The sequence below is a fragment of the Hyperoodon ampullatus genome, assembly GCF_949752795.1.
Source record: "Hyperoodon ampullatus genome assembly, chromosome: 3".
NCBI lineage: Eukaryota > Metazoa > Chordata > Mammalia > Artiodactyla > Ziphiidae > Hyperoodon > Hyperoodon ampullatus.
In genome coordinates this window covers 125386599-125408251 of record NC_136916.1, presented here as the reverse complement: position 1 = coordinate 125408251, position 21653 = coordinate 125386599, and the positions used below count along the sequence as shown (strand labels likewise).

At 37.9% G+C, this 21653-nt stretch overlaps 1 protein-coding gene across 1 annotated transcript in view; it reads right to left on the bottom strand.

Moving 5' to 3' along the window:
- TOGARAM1 (TOG array regulator of axonemal microtubules 1) overlaps positions 1 to 21445 on the bottom strand; it is a gene marked incomplete at both ends in the record, with an annotated part of 77404 nt that extends 55959 nt beyond the window's left edge. The window contains 3 exons of the mRNA XM_079700438.1: positions 1317 to 1451; positions 4410 to 4566; positions 19400 to 21445. Of these exons, the coding sequence (XP_079556564.1) occupies positions 1317 to 1451; positions 4410 to 4566; positions 19400 to 21445 (2338 nt within the window). The remainder of the gene's footprint in view (positions 1 to 1316; positions 1452 to 4409; positions 4567 to 19399) is intronic.
- Positions 21446 to 21653: the final 208 nt, after the last annotated feature.

The window sequence follows — 21653 nt, the reverse complement described above, 5'->3', positions numbered from 1 at the left end:
TGTAATCTTTTAGAGGTTCCCTCAAATTTTCCTTAAAATTTTTTGAAGACTTTCTAAGACAACAGACCTAGCTTATGTATATAACAAATAAAACATTTTTCTGAAGACTTAAATGACTATGTATATCATGTATCATTTACTTTTAATTCATATCTGACATGCTTAGGACCTCTACTTCTACCTAAATCTTATTGGAGACTTAAGTGGTCACAAATTTACATACACAACCTACTAGTAAGTTAAACCTTGACCTTAGAAAAACATGATATTCCTTTAGTAGCTGCTCTAACAAGTATTCTGAGAGGTTATAAAAACCAGAGCTACTATGAAGATCTGATTAAACACTGAGAGTGGAGGTAGTCTACAAAAGTAATGTAATCATTCAGGGATATCCAAAACAGAAAGAGGCTAAGCAACACAGAGAAGCCTCTCTGTTTCTACTAATCACCAGTCACAAAGGTATCTCATCCCGATTTGGGAAAAAAACCTATATCATTAAGAAAGATAAACTATTTTATTGGGAATAACACCATAAAGAAAAACTTTATGGAGTCATGTGGCCCTTTGGAGTGGGTGGAGGAAAGGATGGCTAAAGTGTAAGTGCTATACTATTAACTAAATCTTCACTAATTTCTAATGAGCATTATTTTTTCATCAACAAATAAAGACAGAAGTACAACCCTATCACTCAAAAAATTTTAGTAAAGGATATACAACAAAATCAAAATATCTCTAGAAATATTTGATTTGATTCTACTAAATAATAATTGATATAGCTATTAATTAGCATAGAAATTGAAGAAACATCTTCATATCCAAAATTCATATGACTGACAGCCAGCCTCAAACCCTCCCTTTTGTTCTATATCTTATAAATATGTAAGATATCTGAAATGATAGCTAGTCAGGAAGTTATGGTTCCTAACAGGAGACATAATAAATTGTTTAAAATTTAAAACTGTTATGGAAAATAACTGTCTTCTGCTAACACAGTAATCCTTAATGGATAATTTTATTTCCAATTACTTGGTATTAAAATGCTCATCTGTACCATGAATTTCTAAGCTCTCTAATTTTAATTAGTCATATATATATATATATATATATATATATATATATATATATATCAAGATTACTAAATCTAACATTTTAGGATAACAGTTATAAAAAATTTGATTAAAATTTTTTTTTTAAATACAACATCCTTTTCTTTTCTGTAATGAGTATAATTACCCAAAATAACACATAAAGTAGATTTGGAAACCCCACATAATAATTATAAACCATCTGTATCCAAATAAAGTTGTAATTTAAACCTTTATCTTGATGACTGTTAGTTGTCCCCAGGTACTGTAAGTCAGAATCCACACTGCCAGTTTTACCACATATCCGTGAAAATCCAAGTTGTCCACGATTCCCAGAAAGATCTGTCTGATGAGTCCCAGTGGTGCCTTTGGAAGGAAGGAGGAGAAAAACATAAAGTCAAAAGTTAACTTTATTTCATGAACACATCTAATTTCACAAATGTTGGTGTCATTTGTGTGGGAATAAATACAGGAGTATATATACAGTGAGCCAGGAAGGCAAGAAAGGGATAAAGCTTTTGCTATTGGCAGATCTGATTAGTGACAGGGGTTAAAGGACAGAAGACAGACTGGTAAAGTACAGAGAAAAGAAAAATATATTGAAAAATATGTACAAAGGCAGTTTCTTCCTACATGCTCCCTTCTCTCACCATGGAAGGTTTCTCTAGACCTGGCTTTCCTTCTTCCCAGTATTTGTAAGTACATTTACACTCTACCCAAAAAGGTCTACTGCAGGACTCTTCTTTCTTTCCTAACATGTAACACAGCATCTGCACAGTTTCCAAGCTTATCCAGGCATATTTCCCAGATCCCTTTCCCCTTCCTGTGGCTGGTTAAGGTTATTCCTGGGCAGGGGAATAAGTCTGAAGAAAAGAAGGTGATATTGACCTCTTTGGTATTTAGTTTATTCATCTATAAAACCCTTTGTATATATTTCTAAAATTCTGATTTTTATAATTCTTTCTCTATGATTTCAAGCCCCTTTATCCTTCATGTACTGGACATCTTCTAAGGTAATTCTTACCTCCATGCTTCAGTTATACTTTCTCCTGAAATCTTGCCTCACTGCCAATCACAAACACTTCCCTTCTTTAAAATTCAGCTCAAGTCCAACCTCTTTCCTGGAGTTGTTGTAAACCACTTCCATACCTATGATCTTTTCCTTTCTTGAATCCCTATAGTACTTGTAATTCATATCATTCAATCTATCATTAAACTACATGTTGTCTCAGTTATTTAAAATCTGTAAAATTAGGTAAGAACTTCCAGATGGTACAAAAATGCATGAGCCTTATAAAAATCCCAAGTAATGGTACAAGCATAACTGGATATATTCTTGCATTTCTTTTTGTCTATTAAATAAACATTCAACTACACAATCATTATAACACTTAATTTTTGTATGAAAATATTATGGAATTTTACTGCATAAAGGTCTATAAATTCTCCTAGGGTAACAATGTTTTCTAAATATTGTGTCTGAACTCATAGCAAACAAATTTCAATAACTGATACCATTTGGATCTTAAATAAAAAACAAACTCAATCTTTATCTTATACTCCATTTTCCCTTCCTAACTGGTTTCGTTCTGTCAACACATTACCATTTTTCTAATTACCTGGGTACTAAGTCTTGAAATTTTTATTCCCCTTCTTTATTTTTTATATCCAGTCATATTTTCCTGATTATTCATTTCTATTCAATTTGTAAACAACCTTGTAACCCTAGCTTCTTTTTTCCTTAACAGAAAAAATCTCTATTAGCTCCTTATAGCTCAAATTTTTGAATCTAGCACACAAGGGCTCCCCACATCCCAATTTATCTTTGACCATCTAAAATGAATCTTGCCTTTACACAGTTGCCAGAACATCTCAAGCCCATTCCTAATGTGAGCCTTTGCTCTCTTCATACCTCCCCTCTAACATCTTTTTTTTTTTTTTTTTTTTTTTTTTTTGCTGTGTGCGGGCCTCTCACTGTTGTGGCCTCTCCCGCTGCGGAGCACAGGCTCCGGACGCGCAGGCCCAGCAGCCATGGCTCACGAGCCCAGCCGCTGCGCGGCACGTGGGATCCTCCCAGACCGGGGCACGAACCCGCGTCCCCTGCACCGGCAGGCGGACTCTCAACCACTGCGCCACCAGGGAAGCCCCCTCTAACATCTTAAATCATATATATCCCAAAAAGATGCAGTTCAAGTACTATCCCCTCTTTAATGCCTTTTCTCTCTGATAAGGCCCATGATAGTGACCATGTTCTCTGAACTACATAATATTTACTTTCTGTAACACTTACTTAGGCAATTAAACATCTTTCCAGTTGCTCTGGCCAAAAAACCTTAGAGCACTCTTGACTTCCCTCTCACACTCCTACACAACCCATCAGCAAATCATATCAACTGTACCCTTGACATATATTCAGAATCCAATCACTTTTCACTACATTTACTGCTACACTGGTCAAAGCCTCCATCAACTCTAGCCTGGATTACAACAGACTCCCTGTTTTCTCCCTTGCCTCCTTTAATCTATTTCAAATATAACATCCAAAACAAGCCTGGAAAGCAAGGCAACTGATGTTACTTCTTTCCTCAAAAATATTCCTCACTCAGAGTAAAAGCCAAAGTTCATTCGAAAGACCATTAGGCCTTAAAATAAGAATCCCTATTATCTCTTCAAGTTAATTTTCCATTTCTCTTCCCCTTAACGCGTTTCATTCCAGACTTACTAGCTTCTTTGATCTTTCTCAAACGTGTCCCATACTCTGCACTAACTGTTCCCTCTTCCTGGAACTATTCGCTGTTCTCTCTTGATATCTATGTGCTTTGCTTCAAATACTCCCTTCTGAATATGGCCTTCTTTCATCACTTTATTTAAAGTAGCCCCTCCTCTATATTCCTCTTTTCTGCTTTTTTTTTCCATAGCATTTATCACCATCTAACCTACTCTGTTTTGCATTTATTTAATGTTTGCTTTGTCCAACTAGAATGAAAGACCTATTAGGCAGAAAGTTTTCCCTCTTTTGTTGACTGCTATATCCCTATTACCTAGAAAAGTACCTGCACATAGGATATACTCAGTAAATATGGGTTGTTGATTAAGCAAATATTGCCTTACATTACTACTTAAAGGATTTCAGTAACAAACACTCCCAGGGTCTTATGAGACAATTATGTCAAACTGTCCATTCTTATCAGATCTTTAACAAATATTTATTGAATCTGAACTGTCTACTAGATTGTAAGTTCTAAGAGCTCTTAAAAGAACCATGAAGTTTAGAGGAATCTTTAACTTGGTTCAAAATTTCCATTACCTGCAACTTTCACTTACCAGCAGCACATGTAGGAAGATAATCTGAGTTAAATTCCCAACTCTTCTGAAATAAGTTTCTTGACACTCTTTTTCTGCTAAAACATAAACCATCATTGACTGGCATTCCTTGAGAGGGCTTTAATTTTGGAGATGGAATGAAATCATTGGCTGAAAACTATAAGAACAGAATAATAAATTAGCAAATGTGGGTTAAGTCTACTTGGCAATAAATATGACACAATTTAGACCTAATTATGAAATTCAGATTAAAAGAAAAAAAATAAATTTATCAAATATACAATGATACAAATAAATGTCCACATACAGTATGGTACACTAGCAGTATTTTTTCATGCCATGATAGAAATGCTAATTTTTTTCCTCTTTCTTATATCTCACCCCAAACCTTTTCTGTACCTTACCTTCCTAGAGCACACACCTGGCAGCTAGGAAGGAAAGAAAGCAAATGACAAAAAGAGTGAAATGACAGCTTGAATAGAGAAAAGGACATTTCTGATTCAGCAGCATGGCCAGTCACACTATGTCATCTTTGAGCATTGGACAATAAATGTTAATTGAAGATCACTGAACCTGTAAGCATCCCATTTTACTATTCTTAGTGAGACAAATTTACTATCCATATTCTGCAGCCCAAATGTAAATGTAACCTATGTCACGGTTCCCTTAGGAAATTTCTGTATGATAGGTCTTTCAGTCAAAACCAAGTACATAATACTTTATATACGTCTAGTACTTTATAGTTTCCAATTCCTTTTCCACATACCCACTTTGATCCTTAAGGTACAAAAGTGCCAGGATAGAATTTTGAATTTCTACCTAATCATAGTTAAAGAACTAAGTGAAAGCATGATTCAAGTGTTCAGAATTCTTCACCAACAATGGCCTCAATTGCTCTGGATCATTTCACATTGATCATAGCTATAGAACATTTTAAAAATTGAGTGAACACACAAGAAATTATACTTACTGTCCATATATTTATTTGGCGCTTACAGACACAATCAAATCTATACATGCAGTGAACTGTAAGTCTTCTCAGGTATCCTTCTCTACAAACTTTGTCAAGTGTCAAATCACAATGAAATACAATAAAATTAAAGATACATCTATTTGAAAACCTCTTAGCTACTTGACCATTACAAGATTAAGACTATAAACTACCAAATATACCTCAAGTAACTTCTTATTCCTCATCAAATTTTGTGAAAAACCTGTTAACTCCTTCAAAAATTAATCCCAAAACACCAGTGAGAAATAATGAATGCCTCAGCTGAAAAAGGCCTGACTTTACTTTCTCAAAATCCAATGTTATAATTTCTGTGACTGATTATACAGAAGGCAGTATGAAAAGGACACAATGGAATAAAAATGAAATCAATTACAGTCAACTTTTGATTAGATATATTAAAAGAAGGTATACGAACCCAGTTAAAATCATGAGTAATCCAGAAATAATTCTCCAGTATGGAATATACTTACATTAGAATTACTCCATAATTAATTTCTGCTTAGAGAACAGAACATGAATATGTATGACAGTGAATACAACAGCTAGTGGTAGCGGTGGTGGGGTGGAGATAATGGGGGCAGTGGTAGCAGTGGAGAATGTGTTTGTGAATCTGGCATTTTCAAGAATCTAGAAGTCAGGAATTACATTTTGCTGTAGAAAAATCTGCAAATATTTGAAAGCAGACTGTAGACACACCAATTATTATTAACATGAGAGGTCTCTTTTGGTCTCTCTTAAAAGCAGTCAAATGATTTTCATCAGGATAAGCTTTGATGGGACTAAACAAAAAAATAAAGGGAAAGGGAAATGAGTTAGCATAAAAGAGAAAAGTACACATATATTTTGAAAATGTTGTGAGCTAAATTTACAAAATATGAAGCAGTCTGTTTAGAGCACCTTATGACTCTTAGGAAGATGGAACTGAGTTTTAAGTCTTTGAAGTTAATATTTTAAAATTTAATTCACTTAATTCCTTACAGTAAATGAAACTGTTATAAAAGGCAAGTTTCACATTTAATATTAACAATGATTTGAAATTCACATAGTCTTATCTACTATTTTAATCTTGCTGTTTATTATCTCTTAACCTTTACACTTGATTGCTTATATATTTTTCATAAAAACATTTCTTTGACCTAACACATCTTAGTTCAGCTTTTGGCAAGGTATGTTAAGGACATCACAAAAATAGTTGTTGTTGTTTTCTTCTTTCTTTTTTGGCTGTATGTGGGCTTTTAGTTCCCTGACCAGGGAAAGAACCCGTGCCCCCTACATTGGGAACACAGTCTTAACCACTAGACTGCCAGGGAAGTTCCATTACAAAAATAGTTTTAATTCCACTTTGGTATAGTTAGTAGTAAATTATCAGGAAAAGACTTTTTAATAGCTAATTCTCTCAGAAACCACCTACACTCTTGCCTTTATTGAGCTTGTACTAAATTTATCTTAACCTCCGGCCTCCAGGTTTGGACCCATTCATATTCTACCAGTTCTTTCTGGTTTTACCTGGACTCCAAACTTGTCCCTTAATGGTGGCCATTAAAAAAGTTTATTCCAATTACCTCCAAAGTCACCTTCTGAAACATCTTTGTGTGTTTTTTCTAATCATTTTCTATGCAACCTTTAAGAAAACAGAGTTGTGATACCATATATAACAAGTTTTATACCCCAGTTTTGCACTTAACATTATAATGAATTATTATAAACATTATATTTCCCATGTTATTAAAACCTCTCATAAGTGCTACAAACTTTCATTACAAAGAGTAGTAACTACTTATAGTAAAAAAAAAAAAAAAAGATAAAAAGTCAAATTCTTCTTTGGCACCCTTTTCACTAGAATCATGTGGATAAACTCTGTTAACAGTTCTTTCTCAACATATATACATTTTTCAATAAGCAATTTTAAAAAGAAACAAAAATAGATCATATACTACTCTGGCACATAGTTAGTACTCAGCATATTGTAGACATCCTTCCATGTTAATCCGTACAAATCTTCTTACTCTTTTTAACTGTTGCCCAGTATTCCACATTATGGTTGGACTCACAGTTCCCAACTGATGGACATTTTCCTTGTCACAACTTTTTACTATTACAACCTTGTAGTGAACATGATTATGCACATATCCTTGTGTATTATATGCTCTACAGAAATATAATATATATAAAGAGAAATATATAGTTCTACAGAAATACTAAAAATGGAATTGCTAGGTCTAAGGACATAAACTATGCTTAAAGCCTGCATAATATTCCATTGACTAGATATGCCATTCTCCTATTATTGAACATGTGGGTTGCTTCCAAATTTTTTTTGTATATTGATAAGTAAGGAATTTCAATGAGGGAAATGGTACATACCTGGCATAAGGTACCAGTGCTGATGGAAGGAGACTAGCAGACCTTAGAAAGATTGTTGCATAGTAAGTATTTTTTTAAAACAACTAAAATGGTTTCTTTGATATCCTTAGTCTTCCTACAGAAGAACAGAATACCCAGACTGAACTCTTTGTAGGTATCAGCTAACCAGTTTACCCACAAAATGTGCAAACAAGACTTAACTATGTCTAGTCTGTAATAATTTTTTTCTCTTTTCTCACTCCTGGTTTTTCCTTGATTTAGCCTATTAGCTGACTCTCTCTCATGTAAGAAAACAAATTGCAAAATAACAAACCAAATGCTTCTGACTGCTCTTTGATGTTTATTTCTGGAGGTGTCAGTAATATACTGCCCTTCTGGGTCCTAACTTGAGGATCAAACACATGGCCTCAAAGTGTACCTTTTCTGAGACTTGGACCGTTGAGTCCTCAGTGAACCTTTCCTCACGTAACTCACTGAGCAATAGGGCTCTTGCAGTGAATCTGATTCTTGATAAAGTCTGTTTCTGGTTCTGATTTTGACTGGGCACATGGACAATAGTTTCCACACAGATGGCATCAATGGTGGAAATGGGTTTTGACTTCATGGTCTATCAGGTGATTTCTGCTGGATAGCAGTCTGCTTGTCAGGTGGCAGCTGACAGGGAATCTGGAATCTCGTTTCCTTACTGGTATGTTGTTTTTGCTTGTTTTGTAAATGTATGGATATGAGCTACTTTACTCCAATAACCAGAGTCCTCTTCCTCCACCCAAAATTAAGGTTTTTTTCATGTTTACTTATTATGGGCCCAATACCTGACAATATCCATAAAAATCAAATTCTTATACCAAAACTAAAGAAAACAAAATCCTTAACATTCAATGGTCAGCTTTCTTCGATTTAGCTAAATAAATAACTGCAAATTAACATTATTTTAGAATTCTAAAGCTAAAGAAAGGACAGTAAAGAAACTTAATTATAAATTAGAAAAACTTAGAAAAATGATGGTTTCCAAAAGCCAAACAGCACAATATTTAATAGTTTTCCAAACCTTAAGCAAGTTTAGCCTTTTAAAAACTAAGAAGAGTTAATGCCATTATTGTAAAGGATAGGACATTGGAAAAAAAAAATGTCTCACCAAATTCCTGGGAACCACAATTCTCAATCTAATAGTTATCTATTGCTGTGTAATGACTTATCTCAAAATACAGTAGCTTAAAACAACAAACATAATTGTCTCTCTTTCTATGGATCAGACATTTGGAAGCAACTTATTAACTGGATGGTTTAGATATCTCTGAGGCTGCAATCAAGATGTTGGCTAGGCTGCTGTCAACTGAAGGCCTGACTGAGACTGAAGGATCACTGAAGTTCACTCAGGTGGCTACTGGTAGGAGGCCTCAGTTCCTTGCCATCTGGGCCTCTCCAAAGGGCTGCTCACAACATAGCAGCTGAGTTCCTCCAGAGCAAGTGATCAGAGAAAGAGAGCAACCAAGGTGGAAGCTAAAATGCCTTTTTATGACCTAGTTTATGAAGTCACGCACCACCATTTCTACTTTATTTGTTAGAAGTGAGTCAGTAAGTCCAGACACGTTCAGGGAGAGGGGAACTGGACTCCAGTTCTTCAGGTGAAGAATTTCAAAGTATTTGTGGAAATATATTTAAAACCAACACACTCAACAATGATACTTCCTTGATGAACCTACTGAATCTAATTATATTTGTTTCTTTAGCTGCTTAATATTCTTAATAGATTGGCACCTGCTTCTTCCTTAAATTCTACTGATTTATCATAATTAGATCCTCTAAGTTATGTAGAAAGTAAAAAAAATTTCCATTTTATGAATATGAAATTTTTTGAGCAAATTGGTATATGTTGTCTCACTACAGACAATATTAATCAATCAGGATAATATCAACTGGAACAAACTCTTGTTCCAATTGGCTTATAAAAATCATTATTACTAGGTTAAGTGCTTATATCACATTAAACTAAGTAAAACCCAAAAAGAGAAGTTAAGATTTCTTTTATTTCTGATGCTTTAAATGTACTGGCTCTTTAAGGAAAAAAATGGTCTTGCCAAAAGTTATACATTCAAGGGAAAACACAGACTAGCTGTGGGTTTCATTAATGACCTTGGTTACTCGGTTAAAGAACAAGGAAAAAAAATGTTCTTAAACTTAAAAGTTTTAATACACTGCATATACTTGTATAGAAAAAATTCACATAAAAATTCTATTTAAGATGGCTCTTTGGACAAATCAGACTCATTTGAAAACAGCTTTTTGTCTTTGCCCAGATTTTATCACCATGTAAAAATAATATTAGGGGGCTTCCCTGGGGGTCCAGTGATTAAGAATCCGTCTTGCAATGCGGGGGATGCCAGCTCGATCCCTGGTCAGGGAACTAAGATCCCACATGCCACAGGGCAACTACTGAGCCCATGCCACTAGAGAGAAGTCCATGCGCCAAAATGAAAGATCCTGTGCACCCCAATGAACGATCCCACGTCCCGCAACTAAGACGTGATGCAGCCAAAATAAATAAATAAATAAATATATAAAAAAATAATATCAGTATGATATAATTGTTTGTGCAAACTTGAACTCATCCTCTCAGGAAACGCCTAATTAACTTAAATTTCTTAAATTTCCTCTGCTGGTTTCACTGGTTGGATACATTAACATCACTCATTTTCAAAATATAAAATTGTAAAATCATGTGTTCAATTAAATTTTATAATAGATAATATCTTTATTAAAAGGGATCAATTCTTATAATGCCATAAATCTTATAATGCTTAATACATTAGCTTACATTATAATTTCTAGACTCAGTTAACTTTAAGATTTTAGAGTAATACAAAACTGGGGCTTCCCTGGTGGCGCAGAGGTTGAGAGTCCGCCTGCCGATGCAGGGGACACGGGTTGGTGCCCCGGCCTGGGAAGATCCCACATGCCGTGGAGCGGCTGGGCCCGTGAGCCATGACCGCTGAACCTGCGCGTCCGGAGCCTGTGCTCCACAACGGGAGAGGCCACAGCAGTGAGAGGCCCGCGTATCGCAAAAAAAAAAAAAAACTGAATTAATGAAAAATCTTTAAAACCTAATTTCTAATTAAGATAAAAATGCAAATCACTGATCACAATACTTTTAAAAAAATTTTATTGAAGTATAGTTGATTTACAATGTTATGTTAATTTCTGCTGTATAGCAAAGTGACTCAGTTACACATATATTCTTTTCCATTATCATTTACCACAGGATATTAAATATAGTTCCCCATGTTAAATTTACCCTTGTCTGTTATACATTACAGGATAACCATCAAATAAACAGGTGAAAGGATATATAAAAGACTTTGGATGATGACAAATCCATGTTTATTTTTGCCACTTAAATCATTATGAAAAGGATACATATATATATACTCATGGAGAGAATAAAAAGACAGTTCTTGGTTACATGACTTTTAGTTTTTTGTCTGTGAGGAAACAAAAGTTGGTGTCCTTGGGTAAGGTTATATTTAATATATATAGCTGATGCTGCCTTAGGTTAAAAAGTTACAGGGCAATAAAAATATGTATACAAGGAAATGGGTATGTTTCATCCATTTATCATGGGAATTGTTACAGCTTTTTTTTAGATCGTAAAATCAATATAATACATAGTCTTATTTAATATGCTTTTTAAGGTTTATTTTTATTTTATTTTTATTTTTTTATTTTTTTATTTTTTTGCAGTACATGGGCCTCTCACTGTTGTGGCCTCTCCCATTGTGGAGCACAGGCTCCGGACGCGCAGGCTCAGCGGCCATGGCTCATGGGCCCAGCCGCTCCGCGGCATGTGGGATCTTCCCAGACCGGGGCACGAACCCGCGTCCCCTGAATCGGCAGGCGGACTCTCAACCACTGTGCCACCAGGGAAGCCCTAAGGTTTATTTTTAAAAACTTATTTTTAAATTATTTTTAAGTTTTTAAATAGATTGTTTACTCTGAGAATAGATATGCTTTTGGGTTACTCATGATTTTGACAAGCATTAAAAAGAAAAGTTTTTTGGGGAATTCCCTGGTGGTCCAGTGGTTAGGACTTGGCGCTTTCACTGCCCTGGCTGGAGGTTCAATTCCTGGTCGGGAAACTAAGATCCTGCAAACCACGCAGCTTGGCCAAAAACAAAAATAAATAAATAATTAATTAATTTTTAAAAATTAAAAGTTTTTTAAATACTTCAGATATCTCAATAAAATTTTAAAAAGAAAATTAATGACTATTTATTGGAAACAATCCAACATCTACACTGATATTAAATATGCTTTCAGGATTGTTTATGATTTTGACATGTTTTAAACTAAGGGTTTTTCTCTTTCAGATATTCCAATCTTTTTTTTTTTTTTTTTTTTTTTTGGCTGCATTGGGTCTTCCGTTGCTATGCACAGGCTTTCTCTAGTTGCAGCGAGCGGGGGCTACTCTTCGTTGTGGTGCGTGGGCTTCTCATTGTGGTGGCTTCTCTTGCTGCAGAGCATGGGCTCTAGGCATACGGGCTTCAGTAGTTGTGGCACATGGGCTCAGTAGTTGTGGTTCGTGGGCTCTAGAGCACAGGTTCAGTAGTTGTGGCTCACGGGCTTAGCTTCTCCGCAGCATGTGGGATCTTCCCGGACCAGGGCTTGAACCTGTGTCCCCTGCATTGGCAGGTGGATTCTTAACCACTGCGCCACCAGGGAAGCCCTCCAATCATATTTTTAAAAGAAAATTAAAGACTACTTACTGGAAACGATGTACTATCCAAGGAAAATTTCAATTTTTAGGATTAAGTTCACACCAAATACATTAGTGCAACTTAATAATTTGGGATTTTCTATTACATTTAAATTTGTCACATTAAGTATTCTAAATCTTTCCCACATTCTTCAAATCCCCGATCCTCTATTTTCCATTCTTAGCTTGCCTCTTAGTGTACCAGAATATGGAAGCCTAATATTAGAGCCCTGCCCTCAAAATGTGAATCACAAATCAGCAGCATCAGCAACACCTAGAAGCTTATTAGACATGTAGTCTCAGAACCCCTCCCAAACTGAACCAGAATCTGTATTTTAACAAGATACTGAGGTAATTCATATGCACATTAAAATGCGATAAGCAGAGCTTCCCTGGTGGCGCAGTGGTTGAGAGTCCGCCTGCCAATGCAGGGCATACGGGTTCGTGTCCCGGTCCGGGAAGATCCCACGTGCCGCGGAGCGGTTGGGCCTGTGAGCCATGGCCGCTGAACCTGCGCGTCTGGAGCCTGTGCTCCGCAGCGGGGGAGGCCACAGCAGTGAGAGGCCCGCGTACCGCAAAAAAAAAAAAAAAAAAAAAAAAAAAAAATTCGATAAGCACTATTCCAGAGCTCATGTGTTCCTTTCGACTTCAAAAAAAATTTTGCTGTCTCAAAATTTTTCTGAATCCTAAGTCATCGTCCTTTTATTTTTCCTCCAGTTCTAGAAGAAAAGACTTCTGCCTCTATTCCAAAGGTAACCTCTCTATATACCTGTGTCCTTGACTCACTCAGTATTTAGGGACATTAATTCCTTGCCTTTCTCTCTCAAATTTGATTCTCAAATATGATTACAGGGATCAAATCATATGTTCCTTGCAAATCTAAAATCTACCACAGTACAAGACAGAGTAGGCAAGTTGAAGTCAGTGGTGGCTTCTTTCTCTGCTTCTTTCAAATTGCGTGTTTCCTATTTAAAAATAAAACATAGTAATAACTCAGCCCACTACATCCTGCTATACCTTCCTTGGTCTTTTCTTTCACCCTCAAACCCTTAGATTCTATTTTCTCACTTAACAGATATTTGTTGATACTGATTGTAGGCACAGCACTATGTTAGTACTGTTATATAAACAAACAAACAAAAACAGTCCCTATCAGCACAGTGCTTACCATCGCTGAGAAGAAAGAAGACATGGCTCACGTGCTAAATACAAACAGAGGAAAAAAATGCTAGGCGGTGCTTTATAGAGTAATCTATAAGCTCGAACTTGGCTTCACACATAGGGGATGATCAAAAAGATGTTTAGTAAATGCTTACTGCCTGTATTTCCTTATCAATTCATCTCATAAACTTATAAATTTGGTCTGTCTAAAACCACTTTCGTCCATGTCCCAATTACCTTCCAATAACCAAATCTTCTACATTGAAAAAGCTACAGACCTAGTAACTACATACACATAAAGCACATATGCTCCTTACTTTTCAGTCTAGGTTACTGTAACTCTTAATACGTTGTAGAGAAATCTGTTAGGAAAAATATAGCTAACACGGCAGCCAGCTAGTGATGCCTGATTACTGGACTCCACTAAACCATTAAAAGTCATAAAAGCACAGAAAGAGATGCAAAGTTTCTGATAACCAGAATACCAGAGGAATCTGGTTATCAGTCTATATGTCAGGGCACAAAAATAATCAACTAAATGGTGGAAATAAAAACAGAATTGAAAAGCCTAAATATTCAAAAGTAAGAGAACTGCTAAACAGACTTATATGATCTAATATTAAACAGCCAATAAAGATCCTACTACAAATTATTTATTTTCAAGAAAAAAACGTTCATGGTAAAGTTAGTGAAAGGGGGAGACGTTTGTGTATGGAAAAAATAATCTACATTTGTATAAATTGAAATGATACTTGAAGAACAGGCAATAAAATATTCACAGGAGGCCTCAGTAGTGAGATTGCTGAAAACTTTAAATTTCTTCTTTGTGCCTTTTTATATTTTCCAAATTTTCTATAATAAGCACTATAATTTTTTACAATCAGAAGAATTATTAAGAGGAAATTAAGAAAGATAAAATTATGAGAAAGGTACCTTCAAAATTATTTTACAAGTAGCAGGCTGAATATATAAGAACAAATCATGCTTTTTCAATCTCCCCTGCATTTAACAGTACTGATGTACTTCCTGAAACACTTTCTTTACTTCACTTCTAAAACCTTTGTTCTTTCTTGGTTCTCTTCCAACTCTTAGGCACTCTTTCTCTTTGCCTTGTATGGTTCTGTCTCCTACTGTGCTATTCCTGAAATGGACCTGTAGGCTAAAATTAAGTCTTAAGCACTCTGCTCTTACTCTAAATGCCCTTCACTGGAGAGCCCCTCCAATCTCACAGTTTCAACAATTACTTCTCAATATGGGACTTCCAAGTTCTACATCTCTAGTTCTTTCCTTGTCTCTTGAATAGTGGTCTTCAACAAACTGAGCTGAGTGTTCTATCTTCCTCTACCTAAAGCTCATTTTTCCCCAAATTAACTTCCATTTTTTTGGGTCTTCCTATTCATGGATTTATTATGCATTTTGTTACCTCATTCAAATTTGAGTTATCTCTCTTTACCTCCCTCTCCTCCTCTATATTTTAGAGCAGTTTTAGGTTCACAGCAAAATTGAAAGTACAGAGAGTTCCCATATATACCCTACTCACACCCACACATATAGCAGATACCCACCCTCCACTAACACCATCCCTACCAGAGTGGTACATTTGTTACAACTGATGAACCTACACTGACACATCAGTATCATCAAAAACCCATAGATTTATATTAGGGTTTACTTTTGGTGTTGTACATTCTATGGGTTTGGAGAAATATATCCATGACCAGTATCCATCACTGTAGTATCATACAAAATAATTTCACTGTCCTAAAAATTCTCTGTGCTCTATTCATCTGCTTGAAAATATAGTATTTATTAATTTTTTAAAAATATATGTACTTTAAAAAACTGCACACATAAAAATATTTAAATATTTAATCCATGTCCTCCATTAAGATAATTTCCAATGTAGTTATTCTACAGACCACTTCTGAGCAAGAAAGTACAGTCAGCCCTCCAAATCGGTGGGTTCTACAACCACAGATTCAACCAACAGTGGATGGGAAATGTTTAAAAAAAAAAATTTCCAGAAAGTTCCAAAAAGCAAAATTTGAATTTTCCATTCCCTGGCAATACATAGCATTTACAACTATTTATATAGCATTTGCATTGTATTAGATACTGTAAGTAATCTTGAAATGATTTAAAGCATACAGGAGGAGGTTATATGCAACTAAAATAAGACATTTTATATAAGGGACTTGAGCATCTGCGGATTTTGGTATGCTTCTGTGTCCTGACACCAATCTCCCTCAGATACTGAAGGACTGTATAACTTAATTTCTGGGATAATTTTTAATTTCACCATAACTTCTTTCAAAAGCAGTATATATCTACACTAGAATTTCAGAAATGTGTTAATTTTCAGATTCTTGGTGCTTTAGCCAGCATCAGAATCTTAGTACATTAACTTATTTTTTTTTTTTTTAGGCCACACCACACAGCTTGTGGGATCTTTTTTTTTTTTAATTTATTTTTGGCTGTGTTGGGTCTTCGTTGCTGTGAATGGGCTTTCTCTAGTTGCGGCGAGCAGGGGCTACTCTTTGTTGCGGTGTGCAGGCTTCTCACTGTGGTGGCTTCTCTTTTTGCGGACCGCGGGCTCTACGCATGTGGGCTTCAGTAGTTGTGGCACGCAGGCTCAGTAGTTGTGGCTTGTGGGCTCTAGGGTGCAGGCTCAGTAGTTGTGGCGCACAGGCTTAGCTGCTCCGCGGCATGTGGGATCTTCCTCGACCAGGGCTTGAACCCGCGTCCCCTGCATTGGCAGATGGACTCTCAACCACTGCGCCACCAGGGAAGTCCCAGCTTGTGGGATCTTAGTTCCCCAACCAGGGATTGAACCCGGGCCACGACAGTGAAAGCACCAAGTCCTAACTACTGGACTGCCAGAGAACTCCCTACACTAACATTTTAGATTTGACACATAATAAGCAGTGTTAAAATAAATGCTTACAGAAAATCATTCATTTCCCGGTAGTTATATGAGAAATACATGAGAAAAACCATATGACTAAATTATGTAAATACAGAAAAATTTTTTTTTTCCCTATATATTTTAATTGAATCAAGCTACATATAATCTATGTATCTTTACTCTAACAAATGGCCTTGGTTTCTTATAAATTTATTTATTTATTTATTTATTTATTTATGACTGTGTTGGGTCTTCGTTTCTGTGCGAGGGCTTTTTCTAGTTGTGGCAAGCGGGGGCCACCCTTCATCGCGGCGCGCGGGCCCCCCACTGTCGCGGCCTCTCTCCTTGCGGAGCACAGGCTCCAGACGCACAGGCTCAGTAGTTGTGGCTCACGGGCCCAGCCGCTCCGTGGCATGCGGGATCCTCCCAGACCAGGGCTCGAACCCGCGTCCCCTGGATTGGCAGGCAGATTCTCAACCACTGCGCCACCAGGGAAGCCCCAGAAAAATTTTTTTTTAAAAATGAAAAATTTTAGAATTAAAAGGAACAAGAGAGAACACAGTTCTCCTCCATACATTCTGAGAAAGCCATGAACTACTTATTTACAAAAATGATCTCCATACTTGGTCCTTGCCTACATTTCTAGTTTCATCTTCTGTTGCTTCCCACCAAACTCCTTGTTTCAGCTGTTTAGAAATTCACCATTTTTTATTAACTCGCTAAGTCCTTTTGTAACTCAGTGTCTCTGAACATACATATCTTCAGTCTGAAATTCACCAGGATGCATCCACACTTAGCAAATTCCTATTCATCTTTTATCATGCCATTTCGATTATAATCACCTATAAACAAGTTAATTTAAGAGAAGTTTGACCATATGACTGTTGGATAATTCTAAGCATAAAAACAACTGCAAAGAAATCTTGAACTTTATTTAGTAGGTAGGTAGTTGTTGTATTACTGGTGTAGTAATTATATTTTGTGTATTGTAGGATACAGCATATGAATAAATATAACTGATATTGGGGACCAGGGTTATACTGTGGGAGAAGGGAGATACAAATATGGACTAAAGGAAGATGAGTAAGAACCCTGTAGTGCTGGATTTGAACTGGAGGTATCAGTATGAATTTGTTTTAAAAAAATAAAAAAGGTATTGGGACTTCCCTGGTGGCACAGTGGTTAAGAATCCGCCTGCCAATGCAGGTCAGACAGGTTCGATCCCTGGTCCAGAGAGACCCCACATGCCTTGGAACAACTAAGCCCGTGCGCCACAAATACTGGGCCTGTGCTCTAGATCCCACGAGCCACAACTACTGAGCCCATGCACCACAACTACTGAAGCCCGCACGCCCTAGAGCCCGTGCTCCACAACAAGAGAAGCCACCACAATGAGAAGCCTGTGCACCGCAACGAAGAGTAGCCCCCTCGTTGCAACTAGAGAAAGCCCACGCGCAGCAACGAAGACCCAACGCAGCCAAAAAATAAATTTAAAAAAAGAAAGAAAAGAAAAGAAAAGAAAGAAAGAAAAAAAGGAAGGAAGAAAGGTATTCCCTGGTCCTATCCACTGAAAGGACCAATGCATAATGATAAGCAATAGCAGTGAGCACATCTATACCCAGACTTTGGTTTTAAAATTCCACTCTCCACGAAAAAAAGCAGTTCTTGGGCTCTTGGAAAAAAGGTTGATTCCAGGTCTGGAGCAAGAAAAATACAAGGTAAGGCTGGGCATCATACTGTTCAAAGACTAAAGAGTCATGAGAAAGGACACAGGAGCCAGCCACTGGTCAAATCAATTTTAGCATCAAAAGGAATACTAATGTATTTAATTATTACACATAAAATAAAAAAGAATGCCAGGTAACAAATACAGAAGGACCATTAGAATTTTCAGAAGTGTCACTCTTTTTTGTAGTTCCCAATGTAATAAATATACAGGTAAGGATCGTTAGTGGATGCTAACAACAGGGGTGGAAGGTCGTTGACATATCCATAAGGTCTCAAAATATCATCCTGCAGATCATGTGCTAATTATAAAGAGGAAAGTAAACCTTTGCAATGGAGTGATATGGCTATCACCACCTTAACCAAATGATAAAACTTAGCACCAATAGTGGGACACCTGATATTACATGCCTCATGAGGTGATGTCATGTAAAGTTCATCTCATTATAGATGGTAATGTGGTAAATACAGATGAAGCACATGAATATTCGCTGTACTATTCTTTTAAGTAACCTACAGATTTGGAATTTTCAAAATAAAAACTTGAGGAAAAAAATCTCAGTTCAGATGTCATATCTTATTGGAAAGCTTTTTTTTTTTTACTTTTCCAGTGGAATTATTTTTTCTATTTTCAGTATTCCCACAGGACCCTTTATATTTCTATTTCAGCACTTAACAAATTTGTAACTGCCTGTTTATAGGTCTGACCTTTTCCCCAAACTCTGCAGAACTGGTCTCATCTTCCTTCCCAGAACTTGGCTCTTTATCTGGTACCTACCAGGTATTCAGTGTTTGTTGTATGAATGAGATAACTGATATGCCAAAGTGACAGGCCAAAACTGAAATCCAAGCATTGTCTATATCAAATTGTGCCTCAAATTTAATCCAATCAATCAAGCAGGAAACCTACCTAACCTACCAAACCTGTCTCATTATAATAGATACATCAGCGAATTGACTTAAAAACGAAGCATACAGTCCTCAAGGAGCCTCACCTTTAAGTCATTACAAGCATACTTTCATTTTAAATTCTTTCATTGCTTCAACTCAAGGAAATTAGGGAAGATGCATACCTGTTCTATATCCTTTGAATTGGAGGTCTGGTTTTCTCCCGTGACTCCAGGCTGCTCATTTTCCCATGGTAATTTATTTTTTCCTTTTCCTGCACTTAGTACCCTTCGAGTACAGATAGTTGGACTATAAGATCCATAAATTTGCATGCTATCCCTTGTGTGGTCACCACAGTGACAGTGCGCACTCTGAGTTCTGTTACCCGCCAAAAGCCAGTCTGTATCTGCTCCATGTGCCAAATGGCCTGATCTACCCTGGGCAGATGATGGCATGAGTACTGCATACTCCACAAATCCCTCTTCTGTTAACTTTGGGAGGGTTTTCCTAGACAATCTGGCCTGCACAGCATTCATCACTCCATCTCCGTTATCTTGCAGCTCAACAGTATCCACAGCTTTGAAAAGGATGCTGGTTTTACCTGAGCCCATTGATGATGCCAACACAGCAAAGGCTTCAAGAGCTGCTTGGCGTACCCTGCGTTTGCTATCTACAAGAGCTGGGGCAAGATCAAAAGACAGTTTGGATAAGTCAAAATCCTCACTGGGATAGGTCAGGAGGGAGCAGATGCAAATGTTCACCACTTCCTCTCTCACTCTGGAATGCTTATGTTTGAGATGTTCCAGGAGTAAGCAAAGCACCTGTTGAGGACCTACTTCCTTCATTAGCTTGAGGAAGATTTTCATGTATTCTTGTTTGATCACCAACTTGTTGTCTGCCAGCACTTTGACAGAAGCTGCTATAACTGGTCCCAAGAACTGTTGTACCTGCTCTCCAAGACGAACAACCAGTAAATGAAGAACTTGAAGTGTGCCATGGACCACTTTGAAGTTAGAATCGTCTAACAAATTATACATCAAACTAATGAAACTGACGAGGCTAGAATGAGAGGTGGAACTAGGGTTAAAGCGTCCCATCACCTGTTTTAGCTCCTCAATAGCCTGAGTCCGGTTCTTATAGTCTTCCTGATCTAACAACCTTGAATGCAGCTCCTGAGGAATAATCCCAAATTTAAGATTGCTGTTGGAAAGAGGCACTGCACTGGGAAGGGGATCTTCAGGAAATCCAGAGGCTTCAAGTTCCAAATAATAAGGAACCTGACTTCCAAACTGGGACTCCAGGCGGCGATTGTAGTGTCTCCTCAGGGCAGAAGGCAGGCGAGAGATATATGACTGAAACCTCTCTTGGCCAAGACGCTCCCCAATTTGTTGAAGTGCAGAGAAGGCTGTCTCAGATTCTTCTTCTATCTCCTGACCGCCAAGCTTTCGGGCTAAGGATATTATCACCTCGGTAAGATCTAGGCCGAGCAACAAATCCTCAGGAGTAAGCAAGATAGGGAACAGTAGTGCCGTGGAAGCTCTAAGCCGGGCATCGGTACTTTCCAGTCCTTGTTGTATAAGCATTCTCAGCACCTCTCCAGAACTACGTTTCAGACACACGTGTAGGATCTGCAGCGCATCTTTCCGCAGGGCTGGATTCTCTTCTCGTAAGGAGACAACTAGTTGAGGCAGAAGTGCTAGGCTAAAGGCCTCTTCCAACTGGCCTGCCTCCCCCTGACCCCGGAGAACGTCCGAGAGGAGTTGCAAGCAGAGTCGCTTCTCATCACTACCTCCTTCCACAAGCACTCGACCCACGGCCCGATACAATGCTTGCTTTCGTCGGGGGAAGCCAAGTCTACCGCCCCGGCGCGGCAAAGCAGCCTGTAAAGCCTGGAAGGCCTCGGAAGGATCCGGCGCGGTCCGGAGTTGTTGAAGGAGCCGAGTCTCCTCTTCATCTCCCCCTGACAAACCACCTCCAGACCCAGACCAACTACTTGAGATTGCCTCCGCGGGCATCAAGAGGGTAGAGGCCAGAGGCGAAGGTGTCGGGGGGCAGGAACCGTGGTCTCCGGCAGCTCCACGGCAGCAGTAGTTTTTCTCACCTCTCATGGCGCCCCCACCTCGTCTATCATCAGTCTCTGGGGCGGGAGGACGACTGCGGCTCCGGAGGCGATAGGCACAGAGGGCTGGAAGGGGCGGCAGCGGGAGCAGCGCGAAGGGCGCAGCCGCCATGAAGGGTCGTCAAGTGGCGGAGCCTGTAGGAAACCATCTTCTCCGAAGGGCTCGATGGAGCCCAGCCTTCCTGTTCTTCTCCAAGCCTCAAGCTGCAGAGGAGGAAAAAGAACAGCTTAAGCCCCCAACTCCCGGAGACTGCCTTCGGCAAAATGGCCCCCGTCTGAGCCCCAGACCCCACAGCTGCCCCCGGGCGTAACCAGGGGCA